Here is a 15,822-nt window from a genome sequence, read left to right on the forward strand (position 1 = left end):
TAAGAAGGATCTGTCCACCTCTGCCTCCAGAGTACTGGGGTTAAAGGCATATGCCAACACATTCCAGCTCAGATTAAATATTCTTGCAAGTCACACCTAGCCTAGAGTGCTGGTGTTACAAAGTTTTAATATCAGCACTAAGGAAGAAGCAGGCAAATTTGAGGCTAGCCTAGTCTATATATTGAGTTTCAGGGCAGCCAGGGCTATATAGGTGGTGGTGGTGGTGATGATGGTGTCAATTTCAATATGCAATAATAGGTATATCATCTGATATAAGTCTAATTGGAGAAAAACACTGATACCATAACCAAATACTTCAACTTTAGTAGCACTAATTATGAAAGATTTAAGATTTCATGTGGTCACTTTTAAACATAATTTGATGGTTATATCAAAGATGAAATGCATTACAGTTTCAAAGCTATGTTGAGATGTAGCTCAATGCCACAATGCTTGTCTTCCATGCAATAATACTCTGGCATTGGGAAAAAAAAATCCAAGTAACAAGAAATAAAGGTCTTTAATCCCAGCACTCAGAAGGCAGAGGCAGGAGTTGGAGGCCATGCTGGTCTACAGATTGAGTTCTAGGAAAGGTAGAGAGTTACACAGGATTTTTAAACCCTGTCTCAAAAGAGAGAGAGAGAGAGAGAGAGAAAAGAGAAAGACATTTTTTGTTTTGTCCTATTTTTACTAGGCTCCACTAAAAGATAGGATTAAGAACAAAAACATATGGACTACAACGACAGTCAGACTACTTTGCTTCTAATGTAATAGGTTACAGTTAAACTTAGGAAGCAAACATTGCCAACTACAAAATATATAAGAAATGAAGCCAGCAAGATGGCTCAGTATGAACCAGGCGTAGTGGCACATGCCTTTAATCCCAGCACTCGGGAGGCAGAGGCAGGCAGATTTCTGAATTCAAGGCCAGCCTGGTCTACAGAGTGAGTTCCAGGACAGCCAGGTCTATAAGGAGAAACCCTGTCTTGAAAAACCAAAGAACCAAGGGGGGGGAGGGGAGTTTGAATTCCCAATTCCACTGTTGTTTAAACAAGAGCAGGGCCTCTTATAGCTCAGGCTAGCCTTGAACTTATTCCACATCTTCAGCTATAGCTCAGACTGAAATATTTATATATAAATAAATAAATAATAAAATATTATAATGTTTATTTATAAATAAATAAATAAATGATAAAATAAAATCATTTTTTGTGATAACATTACTAAATACAGAGCTTTCCTTGGGAGTTACTACTGTTCTTTATAATGAAAAACATTCAGTAAAAACCCTGCGTTGATCCTAACCTGATGGCACATGGCTTTAATGCCAGCACTTGGAAGGCAGAAGCAGGTGGATGGACTTGTATGAGTTATAGGTTATCCTGTCTATGTAGCAAGTTTCTAAGTCAGCCAGCGACAGTAAGTCCCTGAAGGGTGGTGAAACCCTGCCTCAACACTCTCTATATAAACACATCACACAAAGTCACACGAAAAATAAACTAATTTAAAAAATATTAATTACTGGTTTTTCCTCAAAAATTTTTAAAGTATTAACCTTTGCCAGGCATGGTGGCTGATAACTTTAATTCCAGCACTGGAGAAACAAAGGCAATAAATTCAAGGCCATCCAGGGCTATATAGTGAGACTCTGTCTCAAAAGCAAAACAAAACAAATTACTAACTTTTTTTAATTCAGGAAGTATATTACAAAGTGTATAAACCCTTCCAAACATTTTTCTATACACAAAATCAACACAAGTTTGAGCTTGTGTACTTTTTATAGGATAAAGTCAGCATTAAACTTATAACTTCACAGCTCCTAAAAAGGCCAACATACCAACAGGCAGCCTCCCACACTGGTTCACACAGATTTTTCTCTTTGTCTTGATTAAAAACTGTACAGTAGGGGTCAGAGGTATAGTTCAAGTGGAACTTTCTAAAATATGAGGCCTTGGGTGCATTCCCATCAGGAGAGGGGAAACTGCAACGCAGACCACTGCTTGTAAGTAGGTTCGGGTACATCATCACATCCTTAGTTACGTACGCTGAGCTATCCCTGAATACCATTCCTACATCCCCAGATACGTGTTGAGCATTTCTTCTATCCCCTAGCTATCCATCTATGCCAGAAACTTTTACACTCCTCGGTAGTGGTGAGGACTTCTTCCTTCTCTGCCACATCTCCAGTAAGCTGCCCTTTGCCTTTGCTGTGACATTGTAACAGCAGCACATATATTACTGCCTGCAGGTAGCATATCTCTTCATACTTTTTATCTTAGTGGTTTTTCTAAAATAGCCCTTATTAAATTACAGGTGGATCTCCCTGAGTTCCAGACCAGCCAAAGCTGTAAAACAACACTAAGGATGCAGGAGAGGACCAGGAGTTTGGGAACAGGCCTGGACTCTAGATCATCATCTCAAAACAATATGACTAAAACAAGAACAACCAAACGTTTTTACTCACCATTTTTTTTTTCCAAGGCAACCATCATTCAGGATCTAACTATGACTCTGTAGCACATCTGAAATGCCTTGATAACCCTAACTATACTACAACTTTATCTCACTCCCTATTATTAAGCCTCTGCCTCCATTCTCCAGAAAAACTCTTAACTTTCCTCTGAAATAAATATATTCATTCCCTTGCTCTCCCAAACACAGTCTCACTTTCTCATCACTCTACTTGGCTAAACCTCACCAACCCTTCAGGCTTTAATGCAAATACTACTTCTTGTAACCCTTCTAGGACTCCATGTAGCTGGTGACTTTTCTCTTACAGAGTTAACTGTTCATGATATTTTAGCATGTTCTGTAAGTGAGTGATATGTGTCCCCCTAAAAAAAGCTAAAATGTCAACAGAGTCAGATGTGTTGAACATGCCTGTAATTCTAGAAGTTGGGAGGCAGAGGCACATGACAACTTGAAGGCCAGCCTGGTATACAGGTCAAATTCCAATTACTGATAAAATGATAGTCTTTAAAAAAAAAAAAAGTGAGCAAGGGTCTGCAAGATGGCTCAACCAGTAAAGGTTGGCCATCTGATTTTGATTTGATCCCAAATCCCACATGGTAGAAGGAGAGAACCGAGAACCGATTCCTCCTAGTTGTGCTGAGAACTCTGTGTGTGTGTGTGTGTGTGTGTGTGTGTGTGTGTGTGTGTGTGTTGGCTCAGCAGCTAAGAACACTTGTTCTGCAAAGGACCAGAGTTTGGTTGCCAGCACTCACATGGTGACTCACAACAATCTATTAACAAGGGAGCTGATGCCTTCTTCTGACCTCCTCAGGCTCAGGCAGGCATGCATGTGGTGTAAACATGCACACAAATCTAAAAAGGTGTTTTTAATTTAAAAGTAAACAGAAAGCCTATGTCATCTCAAACTGTGTTTTATACAGCTCCTTCTGCCCATAGCAGCAATAGCAGAAGCAGTGAAACATCCTTTACATAAAGCCTTTCCTAACATATTAATACAGAAGAGCTGCGTCATGCCTGCTTCTCTAACCTGTGCTCTTAAGTCTTTCTCATTCTGCAAGAGATTTAGAAGTCCAATTTCAGGATGTAGAGATAGCTCATACTGAGAGAACCTGCTTCTCTTGCAGAAGGCAGAGGCAGACAGATCTCAGTAGTTTGAGCCCAGACTGGTCTACACAATGAGTTTCAGGCCAACCACAGATAAATAGCAAAACCCTGCCTCAAGAGATTAATTAATTTAAAGTAAAATTAAATAAATCTTAAAAAAAAAAAAAAAAACACTTCAGATTCTTCAGGAAGCTATGGCACACACCTTTGATCCCAGAACTTGGAAGGCAGAGGCAGGCAAATCTCTTGAAAATTCAAGGGCAGCCTGGTCTACAGAACAAGGTTTCAGGACAGCCAGTGCTACACAGAGAAATTCTGTCTCAGGAAAACACACACACACATACATACATACACACATACACACACACACACACACACACACACACACACTTCAGATTCCAAATTCATGATTGGTTTTCCTGCTAAATATTTCATACCCACTACCAGCACACATTGATATATGAGCCCACTGTTCAAAAAAAAATCATGCTTATTTTACTTGATAACTTTTTAAAACTTATCTTACCAAGAAATTCTAAAACTAGTTACTGGGTATAAACATGATAAAGAACATATTATAAGAGAAGGAAGGGATTAATTAGTTCACTAAAAACAACACAAAGAAATATTGGCTAAAGGCACTTTTCATCTCACTGGAACCTACTTGGTAGGTGAGCCTACTCCCAAGCTTGTCCTTTCACCTTCACAAATAAACCAAGGAATGCATAAGTCCACATCTATACACATCTGTGCACACACATATAAATAAATGCAAATGTAAAAAAAAAAAACCACATCCATTAGAAAGTTTATTCTGTGGCATCAACTTGTTGCCTAAGAGAGTCACAGATGAAAAGCCAAAACATGACACCCTCTCCAGTGCACTACACCCACCCCCTCCACCAGGAAAGCATACAGAGAGAGCTTCTAGTGCTCTGTGGGTTTTTAAAGGATGCCGCTTGCTTGCTTGCTTGCTTGCTTGCTTGCTTGCTTGCTTGCTTTGTTTTAAGACAAGGTTTCACTGTGTAACTGGTTGGCCCGGAACTTTGTTATGTAGACCATGCCTATCTAGAACCCAGAACTGTTCCATCTGCCTCTGTCTCCCAAGTGCTAGGATCAAAGGTGTGTACCACCACAATAAATTAAAGATATTATATGTATGAGTATTTGGCTAAATATATGTATGTTCGCCTTACAAACTGCCCAACATGGATGTGGGAACCAAATTCCTGTATCTGGAAGAGCAGTAAGTACTCTTAACCACAGAGCCATATCTCCAGTGCAATCTAGTGTTCTTCATGCCGAAAGACTGACCGTATTTATTTTGGAAGGTCAATGAAGTTCCAAGAAAGCTCCTTAGTTATAAGCTTTCATCGACTTAAAGGATATAAAGGCTGGACAGCCACCATCTAATCAAAGAAACCTGTAGCCCAGAGAATAACCTATAATTTTACAAAACAGAAAGCAGGTAATGCATCTTATATATAGTCTTGTAATCAATTTGTAACTCTGCAAGTTGACTACACATTGCATCACAGAATTAAGTGAATAAGTGGAAATTGTAATAAGTCATTTAAAAATGAGAAATTAAACTATATAGACACTTTTAGATTTGCATGGACATCTGTCTGTTAACCTAATATATTAACAAGCAATATGAAATTATGACTAAAAACATCATATTCTTAAATATTACATATTCCTAGGAATAAGTCAACAGTAAACTACAGTTACTGTTACAGTTACAGTTGGCCAAGTTAGAGAACAATCTCCCCAACAGGAAAGGGAGGCTGATAATCTTAGATCCAGTTTTCAATTAAATTAAAACACTTAAGAGCATCCTATGAACCAAAGATAGATAGGTGGAATGGATGGATGGATGGATGGATGGATATGATAGGATATATAGTATATATTATATACAAACCCCACTTACCTGCTAGCTTAAAAGTATTAAAAATTAAGAATTATTGTTTGCTTAGCATGGCTGTGCAGGCCTACAATGCGTGCTCTGGGAGGCTGAGGAAAGAATATTCAAATGCTAGGCCAGCTCAAGCTACATATTGAGTTCAAGGTCAGCCTAGGATATATAATAGGCTTTATCTCAAAAAAAAAAAAAAATGAGGGAGAAAGGGAGGGTTGGCTGGAAAGTAAAGAGTAGGATAGGGTAGGTCAAGATAGGAAAGGAAAGACTACAAATCGCTATCATATACATTACATACTTGCATAATCTCAAAAGGTATGAAAGTGATCTGGGGGACGTTTTATTCAGTAGTGAAGATCAATTGTCTATCACTTATTTCAAATTGGCAGGTATGAGAAATGTTAGAGAAAGAGTCCTGCAAATACAAAGTAACAACAGTTAACAGCTGCACTGCAAGACACCCTTGCAAGACACCATCCATGTTCCTATTTTTCTGTAACAGTGACACTCAGCTGTCTCTCCAATAACAGTAATTGCCCTCTGAAAAGTGATTCAGGGCACAAATTTGACTCAATAAGGGTTGAAGACAGTATCTCAGAAATCCTGTCTCTGCCACCTGCTGCTCCAACATTTTTGTTCACCCTGACATCAATTCTGATGACAAAAAATATGGCAGAACACTTCCTGGGCTTCATACAGAAGTCAGGTGTGGTAGTTAACACCTTCTTAATCCCAGTACGAAGTCTGTCAAGTCTGTAACATCCAAAGCCGGCCTGCTCTACAGAGTGGGTTCAGGACCACAGACAAACCCTCGTTTTCCTTTTTGTTTATGTTTTTGTTTATGTTTATGTTTTTTGTTTTTTAAAAGCAAAACTAACACACACACACACACACACACACACTTTCTCTCTCTCTCTCTCTCTCTTCAGGAAAAATTTCTTTTAACGTTAACAGAATTAGACCTGCACCCTATACTGTTTTACCATGGGGCAAAAACAGTGCCTCAAGTAAGGATTATGAACACTCAAAATAACTAAATAGTTTGAGTCTTTGCAGTTAAGAAGAAATTTCAAACAAATGTAAATTTCACTGTGAGTTACATTTGACATTTGTACAACAGGAAATTCCTGTGTGTGTGTGTGTGTGTGTGTGTGTGTGTGTGTGTGTATGTGTATATATATGAATATATATATGCTTTTTAAATCCTGCCTCAAAAAAGTAGTATCTTTTGTTCAAAATATTTGCTTTTCGATAGTTAATAATTTTAATATAATTAGATTTAATGTAAAACCCATTAACTACATACCCTATGCCTTTTAAATGTGATAAACAATAACAACAACAACAAAAATTCAGCTAGCCAAAACTATAAAGACTTAGCCGGGTGATTGTGGCGCACTCCTTTAATCCCAGCACTTGGGAGGCGGAGGCAGAGGCAGGCGGATTTCTGAGTTCAAGGCCAGCCTGGTCTACAGAGTGAGTTCCAGGACAGCCAGGGCTATAAGGAAAAACCCTGTCTCGAAAAACCAAAAAATAAAATAAAATAAACTATAAAGACTTGATTTGTTTACTTAATAAAAATTCAAACATAACAATCGGGCATGGAAGCATATGCACCTTTAATTCCAGCACTCGGGAAGCAGAGGCAGGCAGATCTCCATGAGTTCTTTGATTTCAAAGCCAACCTGGTCTACAAGTACCTGGCTAGCCAGAGCTACATAAAGAGAGCCTGTCTCAAACAAACAAACAAACAAACGATATTAGCTTTTGTTTCTTCAGTGCACTCTTTGCAATTCTACACTATTCATTTACTACAAACCTAAATCACATTTGTTACACATCAGTTTCACCTTCTGGGTCCTCACTAACTACAGGCTCTTTTCCTCATGGATACTAATATGGTGTAGAGATACACAATCAAAAACCTCTTTGCTTTCCATTTCACACATTAGTTTCCACTTACATGTTTCCAATACAATTAGAGATTCCACTCCCTTCAAACGTTTTCTAATTTTAAAGAATTTAAAAGTTAGAAGCTAATTACCACTACATTTTACTTCCTTGTAAAGAATTCTGTGTTGCTTTTCAAATCTAAAAAAAAAAAAAAAAAAAATCTAAAACAGAATTGGCCAGAGTGTTCTTAAGACTACACTGTCATTCTTTAGGAAAATGTTTAACTTCTCAAAAGGCCATTTTTTCTTCATTAATAGTGCTAAGAATTAAAATAATTAAGTGGCAATAACTTAAGTGAACCTTCCTCCCGGTTCAAAGGAGTTGCACTAATACACCTTAACTCATCTCAATGGGAAGCACACGGTGTGTGCTCAAGCATTTGCAAGTGCGTGACCCTAACAATGCAAAAATGAGCGCTTGTATGTCTACTCTCTCAAAAAAGAAGAATTAAATGCAAATATAAAACATTTACTTACCTCAAATTAAAGTATAGTAAGATTTTTTAATGTGTTTTGTTTTTTCAAGACAGGGAATTGTCTGTGTTGCCTTGTCTGTGTTGCCTTGTCTGTCCTGGAACTCCCTCTGTAGACCAATTGGCCTTGAACTCCACCTGCCTCTGCCTCCTGAGTGCTAGGCTTAAAAAGATCTTACAGGCCTGTGCCATCATGAACCCTCTTATGAGATGCAGATGTTTTTCAAACAGTGAAATGGGAATGAATCGAAGTAAACTTCTAATATGGCTTAATCCCATGTTGCTTTTTAAAACAGTATTTATGTCAAACTGACCAAGTCCAAAGTTACTCAAAACTCCACAAAACGTCTCCAAATTCCAGTCAAGGCAGGCATAATGTTATCTTATGCAGACCATCACCTTACAAAGTAACAGACAAAATAAACTCGCAACTTTGTATCACAAAGAAGCTAATGTAATAATGTATACATCCTCTATAAAGTGTTTCTCTCAAGATTTTTCACAGCTAGGTAAGAGCTGGCAGGTGATAAAATATACAGGCGACTAAAGGCCCTGGAACATTTAGTAGTAAAAAGATAGCAAACCCTCTCCACCACCCACCCCAAATACACTGTGTCAAGAGCTTAGTGGGTTCCGAGAGGCCAGGGTGCTTGCTTGCTATGGCTCAGTTAACACTATTTTTGCTGCAACCACCAGACACAACAAATGAATGCACGTAAACCAAACAAACAGCCTATCCATAAATGTGCTGACTTCTTCCTGCAAGTCCCAGCGCACCCTTCCACCGCCAACAGTTCAATGAGAATATCATACAATGAAATGAGTAAGCAACACACGCCATTCTGCAACTTTGAAAGACGGTCACCAATCTTCCGCAGCACCCCGAAGAGCCACTATTGCTGATCAACTAACTCATTGGCACTAAAACGGTTTCCTTAATTTTCAAGCCAAGTTGCCGAATAACCACTTTTTAAGACAACACTTCTTGCCCAGTTCATCCACCCGGCACAGTCCTCACGGACGCTCAAAAACAATCGAAAGCCATTGCCTGCCCAGCTGGAGTTGAAGTTACTCGTCCAGCGACGTTTAAAGCTGTCTCCCCTAAACAAAGTGCTCTGGGCCGTCAGCGCCGCGGAACCCGGCCGCGTTCCCGAAACTCCGACTCGCCCGCTTACACCTGGGCCCGTGCGATCCCGAGCGCCGGCTGCGGAGCCGGGCGGTGCGGTTCGGGGCGGTGGGGGATGGGGAGGACAGGCTCGAATGGCTTCCTAATGTATCATTAAGAAGCAAAAGCACCGGTCTGGGAGCAAGAAAAGTTAAAGGAGCCGCGAGCTGACAAAGAGCGCCGGCCGCCGCACCCGGACCACCCGGCCGCGGCGTTTGACAGCTCCGTCCCTGGCGCCCACAGCTTTGTGGCTCCGAGAGGCCGGGCCGGCAGCAAGCTGGGCGTGCTCGGCGGGGCGTGTGCGGACGCCGGGCTAGGCCCTGGGGAAGCCGCCGGGCGGTTCTCCCAGAAGCGAGGCCGAACTCCAAAGTAAAGTGCGCGGCGCGGCCGGCGGGACCTGCGCGGGCGCCGCCGAACCGGGCCGCGCCTGGGCCGCCCCGCCCCCACCGGGCCGGGGGCCTGACAGCTCCGGGCCGCGCCGCCGCTGGCCGCCCGCCTGGCTCCCTCGCGCTCAACTTACTTCTTTCTGGCTCTCTGGAAAGGGGAAGCGCCATCTTTGCGAGGCCGGCCCCGAGGTCTTTTGTCTGCGGCTGCGGGGCTCGGGGCCGGGGCTCCGGGCTCCTCGGGGGGTGCTGGCGGCGGCTGCTGCTGCTCCGCGCTCCGGTCCTCCTCCGACGACATCCTAGTCACCAGGAAAGACACATGGATCCCCGTCCTCCTCCTGGGGGGCTCCTCCCGCCGCAGCGGCCGCAGCCGCCGCCGCTGCTGCTGCTCGAGTTGCTCCTCCCCGGCTCAGCCTCTCGCATTTCCCGCAGCCCCGGGAGCAGCAGCAGCAGCAGCAGGTACCGGGAGAGGCGGCAACATGGAGCTAGCAGGACACGCACTCACACACATCGGCGCGGGCGCGCGCACTCGGCGCGCAGGGGCCGGCGGGGGGCGGCGGGCAAGCGGGCGGGGCGGGCGGGGCCGGCCGCGCGGGGCGGGGCGCCGCGGCCAAGGCTGGGGCCGGCGGGGCCGGGCCGGAGGGCGGCGCCGAGCGGGGCGGGGCGGGGCGCGACGCGAGGGGCGCGGGCCGGGGGCGGCCGCAGGGGTCTCCGCCCGGCCCCTCCCCCAGGCCGCCCGCGGCGGGAGGAGAAAGGGCCGCGGAGGGGGGCGGCGGGCCGGGCCGGGCCGGGGCGGGGCCAGCCACCCCTCCCCCGCGCCGTCAGCCCGTCAGGCCCACGCCGCGGCGAAGTTTTGACAGCTGCTCCAGTTGTTGTGGTGGGTTCCGGGGTGGTGCGAGCGCCGGCCCCTCGGTCGCGCGCTGGCGATCGCTCCCTCACACACTGCTCGCTCACGGCGTTCCCTGTGGCTAGCTCCCTCACGCTCGGTTCAACGCACGGCTAGCTCTCGCTCTTCCCTATCGTTTGCCCGCTCTCCGGCCGGCGCTTTGCTGCCTCACGCTCAGGATCGCTCCCTCACGCTAGCTTTCGGCCCCATCAAGCTTGGCTCCCTCACGCTGGGATCCCTCTCGCTCGCTCGCGAACGCTCCCCCACGCCCGCTCTCTCTCTGGGGGCAGCAAAGGAGGAAGTTTTGCGGCTGTGCGTTCACCACACAAACAACACACGCACACGGCAGTGGCCGTCGCGCGAGGCCTGCACCCGGGTCCCCCGGGGCGACCCGCACCACAGACCTCTCAAACTCGCCGCCGGCTCGCCCACACACAGGCGCCTCCCGCCCCCGCCCCCAGCGCGCTGCTGCCACTCACGGGGCTGAGTCCGCGCATGCGCCCCGCGCTACCCGGCCGCCGCCGCTGACCTCACCGCCCCTCCCCCGCCCGCTCTGACGCGGCGGTGGCTGCAACTCGGGCTCTGGCGGGCGCTAAGCTGCGGACCGGGCATCCGGGATCAGGGTCCAGCCCGGCCGGAGGAGGGGGGAGGGATCGATGTAAACACTCCGGAGCGTGCACCCGCGTGCGGTGCGCGCACGTGCGTCCGCGACCCCCTGCGGGCGTGGGCCGCTCCAGGCCTGGCGGAGTCCCACGTAGGCTTCCCTAGTGCGGCGCAACCGTGGCAGGACAACGTTAGATCCTAACTCCAGCTGTAGTTTCTCCGTCCGACGTCATGTTTTAAACACCGTGAGACCGGAGGCTGCCGTACAAAAAACCAAGCGGACAGGTTGAGTGGGAAAAAAATGTCTCTACACCGAGAGAAATGCATCAGCGTGAACGTTGTGTGTGCTCAAGATTTAAAAATGGAAATACTGCTAAGCTGTTTCCCATTAAAAAAAAAAAAACGATTCGTTAAAAATGGGGCCAGAATTGCCCAGGACGCCGCGTTTCGTTTGCACTATGGATTGCCTTGTAGGAGTGAGAAATAGTAGAGATGGGAAAACGGATCTGTGGAGCGGCGTGGAAGGCTTAGAGTAGCCTGTCAGGCGCTGAGCTGCTCGGAGCCTGGAATCCGAGCGCACTTTGCGATCAGTTCTTTCCATTCTCAACAGTTTCAATGCTGGGCAAAAAGAATACACTTGTTTCTAGAGGTCCTGTTCACCTTCCTGCCACCCAATAGCCAGGCTATTAACATTGAACTGGGCTTCGCATCTGGATCAAACTTTGATCGTCTAGTGCATATTATAGCTGTAATCATTTGTTTGTTTGTTTATTTGCAGTGGCTAAAGTTGAATCGTTGAATCATTTGAATTGATTGCAAGTTTAATCCCTTGCAGGCCTTTTCAGCTTTATTATATGTACAGTCAAAGGAAGCTTGGAGCAGGGAAGAAAGCTGCCATATGAAAGGTAAGCTACAAATTAAAAGGAGAGAGGAAATTGGGGTTTCTAGACAAATTAAATTACTTGTCGTTGTGGTATATTGAACCCAGAACTGCACACACAGCTAAGCTAACACTCCACCACTGAGTTTTATCCCTAGACGGAATCGTTTTTAAAGATTTTTTTTAAGAAATGTTTTTTGTTTGTATTCGTGTCCGCATGAGTTTATGTACACCATGTACGTGGAGATACCTGAGAAGGCCAGAAGGTGTTCAGTCCCCTAGATTGAGGTTACAGGCAATTGTGAGCTGCCATGTGGGCACTGGAAATCAACTCCAGTTTCCTGCAAGAACAGTGCTCTGAATCGCTAAGCCAGCTCTCCAGCCCCTGGACCTGGCTTTTAAATATAAACTTTTAAAATAAAGCCTTTTTCTTTTGATACTAGAATAAGAAAAGTATTCATCTAAAAAAATTAAACGTTATATTATTGTTGCTATGGTTAAAATAGAGGAATGGGCATGGAACCAGGTATAGTGGCCCATACCTTTAATACCAGGACTAGAAAGACAGGCAGATGGATCTCTATGAGTTTGGGGACAGCATGGTCTGCATAAGACAACCCAACCAAGACTACATAGTGAGACCCTGTCTTTCAAAAAAAAAAAAAATTAGGGCTATACATAATGAAACTTATGATACTTGGCTTCAGGTGTGTAGTTATTCATGTAATTCATAAATTAAGAGATGATAGAACTTAATAAAAAATTGTAAAATATAGCTCAAAATCAAATGGGCTTGATGATACAACCCTATAACCCAGTACTTGGGAGGAGGAAGCAGGAGGATGAGTAGTAGTTCAAAGACATTTCTCACTCTGTAGTGGAATGGAAGCCAGCCTAGGAAATGCATAGCACCCTATCTCAAAAATAATAATACAAAGACTGAAGAGATGGCTCAGCCCTTAAGATCCTGTACTGCTGGTGCAGAGGACCTGGGTTCCATTCCTAGAATCCAGATAAGGCAGTTCACAGTTACCTATGACACCAGTTCTGAAGGAATCTTTCTGCTGCTGTTGCACCTGTATTCATGTGCATAGACAGACACATACACATACAAACAAATCCTAGAAAGGTAAGAGGTAGGGGTGGGTGGCTAGTAAGCTCAGTGGCTAAGAGCATTGGCTGCTCTTCCAGAAGACCCAGGTTCAGTCTTGCCCATGGAGGCTCACTACTCTGTAACTTCAGTTCCACGGGATATGACACCATCTTCTCACCTCCGTGGACAGCAGACATGCACATGGTGCACAGACAAACATACCATAAATATACATTGTTTATTAAAGAGATTTAAAAATACAAGATTCAGCCGGGCAGTGGTGCACATACCTTTAATCCCAGCACTTGGGACACTGAGGCAGGTGGACCTCTGTGAGTTTGAGGTCAGCCCGGTTGGCAAAGCAAGTTTCTGGACAGCCAAGATTACAAACAAAAGAAAAAGAAAAAGCATAAACCACCAAAATATGGATGCTTTGCACAATTGAACTTAGTTCGTATTTTTGAAAACATGAAATATTCTACATTGTTTTTGGTATGTCATTTCTATTTTTGCATGTGTTGTATTAAATATAAACATTTTAGGGGAAAAGGAAAATTTTTATTAAATGAGTTTAAAAACACAAGATTGAGCCAGGCAGTGGCATACATACCCTTAATCCGAGTACTTAGGAGGCAGAGGCAGACAGATCTCTAAGTCTGAGGCCTCAAAGTGAAGCACCAGAAAGACTAGAGGGAAGCTCGATGTGGTGGTACCCATACAATCTTTCTGAACAACCAAGCCAGGTATAATAATGCATGCCTCTAATCCCAGGGCAGAGGCAGTCAGAGCTCTGTGAATTTGAGGCCATTCAGGGTTATATAGTGAAACCCTGTCCAAAAAAAAAAAAAAAAAAAAAAAAGTCTCCATTCTAATAAATATATTTTCATCTTTTTCTTTTTCCCATTTCTCTTTTTGAGATTGATCTCAAACTCACAGAACTCAAACATGACCTTTATGTACCATCATGCCTGTCCTAACAACGCATTATAATATATGTACTATTTTTAAAATGTAACAGATATAAAATAACTATAGCAGCCACCTCTAAAGAACTGCTGTGCAAAGGTCTTTTCATTTTCATACCACATTTTTCTAAAATATTGCACTCTTTCATGGCACAGCTAGTACTCTCTTAATCATACATAAATAAATATATACATATATTTTTTATGTGCTGGAGGATGAGGAAAAAACATTACTGGCAACACAGAAAAAAAAAATCTCAGGAAACAATAAGCAGGAGTGATTCTCCAAGAGTCTCACAGCGCAGGGACTCCATTCAAATTCATAATCCAGATCCCATCTTCCCAACTGATGATTGATAGATGCCACTGAGTGTCTTTGGTAAAGTGCAATTTGTTTTGCTTTTAGTGAATATGAAAGCATCCATACGGCTCTCTACAGGTCCACCATGACTGCTGTCCTGTTTTTCCTTGAAAGCTGAGTCTAAAGTTCCTTGAAGAACTCGTTACATTCCTTGTTTATCCTGGGTTTGTTTGCTTTGCAGTCAGTGCTGAGGACCAGACCAAGGGCTCTGTGCATGTTGGGCAACTGTCTACTGCTGAGCTCATATCTTTTTGTATTGATATGTTTACTGTTAAAGTTGCACTTTGCTAGGGATGTAGTTCAGTGGTAGAACCCTTACATAAGCCAAGGACATAAATTCATTCCCATCACTGGAGAAAAGATACGTTATGTGTATTACTTTGCATAAGATATGTCAGTAGGGTATACACATATGCCTATGTATGTACATTTTAAGGAAGAAGCAGAAGAAAATAGAGCATCTTCAAAAGGGAATGGATTGGAGACATTGCTCAGTGGTTAAGAGCACTGGCTGTTCGTGCAGAGAAATAGTGTGTGATCCATCACCCCCATGGCAGCTTGCAACTATCTTTTAACTCTAGATCTATGGGGTTCAATGCCCTCTTTTGGCCTCTGAGGGCACTAAGCATACCTTTGGTGCACAGACATACAAGTAGTCAAACACTTAGACACACAAAATTTTAAAATTCATAATCTTTTTTGTTCATAAGAGAGAGACAGGGTCTCATCGTGTAGCTCTTTTTTTTTTGTCCTAGAACTTGCTATGTAGACCAGATTGGCCTAAAATTCAGAGATCTGCCTGCTTTTACCTCCCAGAGCTGGGATTTAAGACAAGCACAACCACATGGTAAAATACCCTGCCTCCATCTTTGGCTTAAAAGCCATTTTATAGTAAAGACAAACTAGATTCATTTCTGTTTATGATTAAATCTTTGCTTCTCAAGGATTGGGCTATGTCCCACCTGTAACCTTAGCTCCAAAAGGTTCTGTAGTGCCTGTTCCAGGAAATGACAACCATGTCTTTGTTCAAAAAGTTGTTAACGACCATCTTGTAACACTCACTTTGTTTCAAAAGGTTGTATGCCTACCTGTTGTTATGCCCACTTTGCAATCATGTTTCTGTTTCAGGAAGTCATTCCGGCTAACCTGTTATGCTTGTGTTCTGTTCCTATAACCTCATCTATTTTGCCCTCCAAATCCCACATTTGAAACCCCCTACCCATGGACTATAAGACTTTGTCTTCCGCCAGGCGTGGTGGCGCATGCCTTTAATTGCAGCACTCCAGAGGCAGAGGCAGGCGGATTTCTGAGTTCCAGGCCAGCCTGGTCTACAAAGTAAAGACTTCGTCTTCCTCACATCCAGTGCTGACATCGTGAACCCTGTCTTACAGGGAGGCAGCCCATGTACACAAATAAAAAGGCTTGATTTAATTAATTGCTTGTTTTAATTAATTTGGTCATGATTATTTGAATGGCTGGTCTTTCTCCTCTATTCTTTAGGATTAACACATACCCAGTTTCATATAAACCTTTAAAGAGATGAGTAATAGAGTTAACCCTT

The 15,822-nt window shown here is 43.9% G+C and overlaps 1 protein-coding gene and 1 long non-coding RNA gene across 31 annotated transcripts in view; one reads left to right on the forward strand and one right to left on the reverse strand.

Moving 5' to 3' along the window:
- The window catches only part of Kmt2c (lysine (K)-specific methyltransferase 2C), a 227,061-nt gene extending 216,985 nt beyond the window's left edge, over window positions 1-10,076 (reverse strand). For 29 of the 30 annotated variants that reach the window (XR_003955625.1, XR_001784670.2, XM_011249766.3 and 26 more), the window contains exon 1: window positions 9,611-10,076. Coding sequence is in view for 28 of the 30 variants with exons in the window: in XM_011249766.3 (XP_011248068.1) it covers window positions 9,611-9,771 (161 nt within the window). In the remaining 2 variants the exon portion in view is untranslated. The remainder of the gene's footprint in view (window positions 1-9,610) is intronic. The other variant, NM_001081383.2, reaches the window with a different exon arrangement.
- A 941-nt stretch (window positions 10,077-11,017) lies between these two features.
- On the forward strand, window positions 11,018-15,694 carry 4831440E17Rik (RIKEN cDNA 4831440E17 gene). The gene has a single exon (NR_030700.1). It is a non-coding gene; the product is annotated as an RIKEN cDNA 4831440E17 gene (long non-coding RNA).
- Window positions 15,695-15,822: the final 128 nt, after the last annotated feature.

Source organism: Mus musculus, chromosome 5 (assembly GCF_000001635.26).
Source record: "Mus musculus strain C57BL/6J chromosome 5, GRCm38.p6 C57BL/6J".
Lineage (NCBI taxonomy): Eukaryota > Metazoa > Chordata > Mammalia > Rodentia > Muridae > Mus > Mus musculus.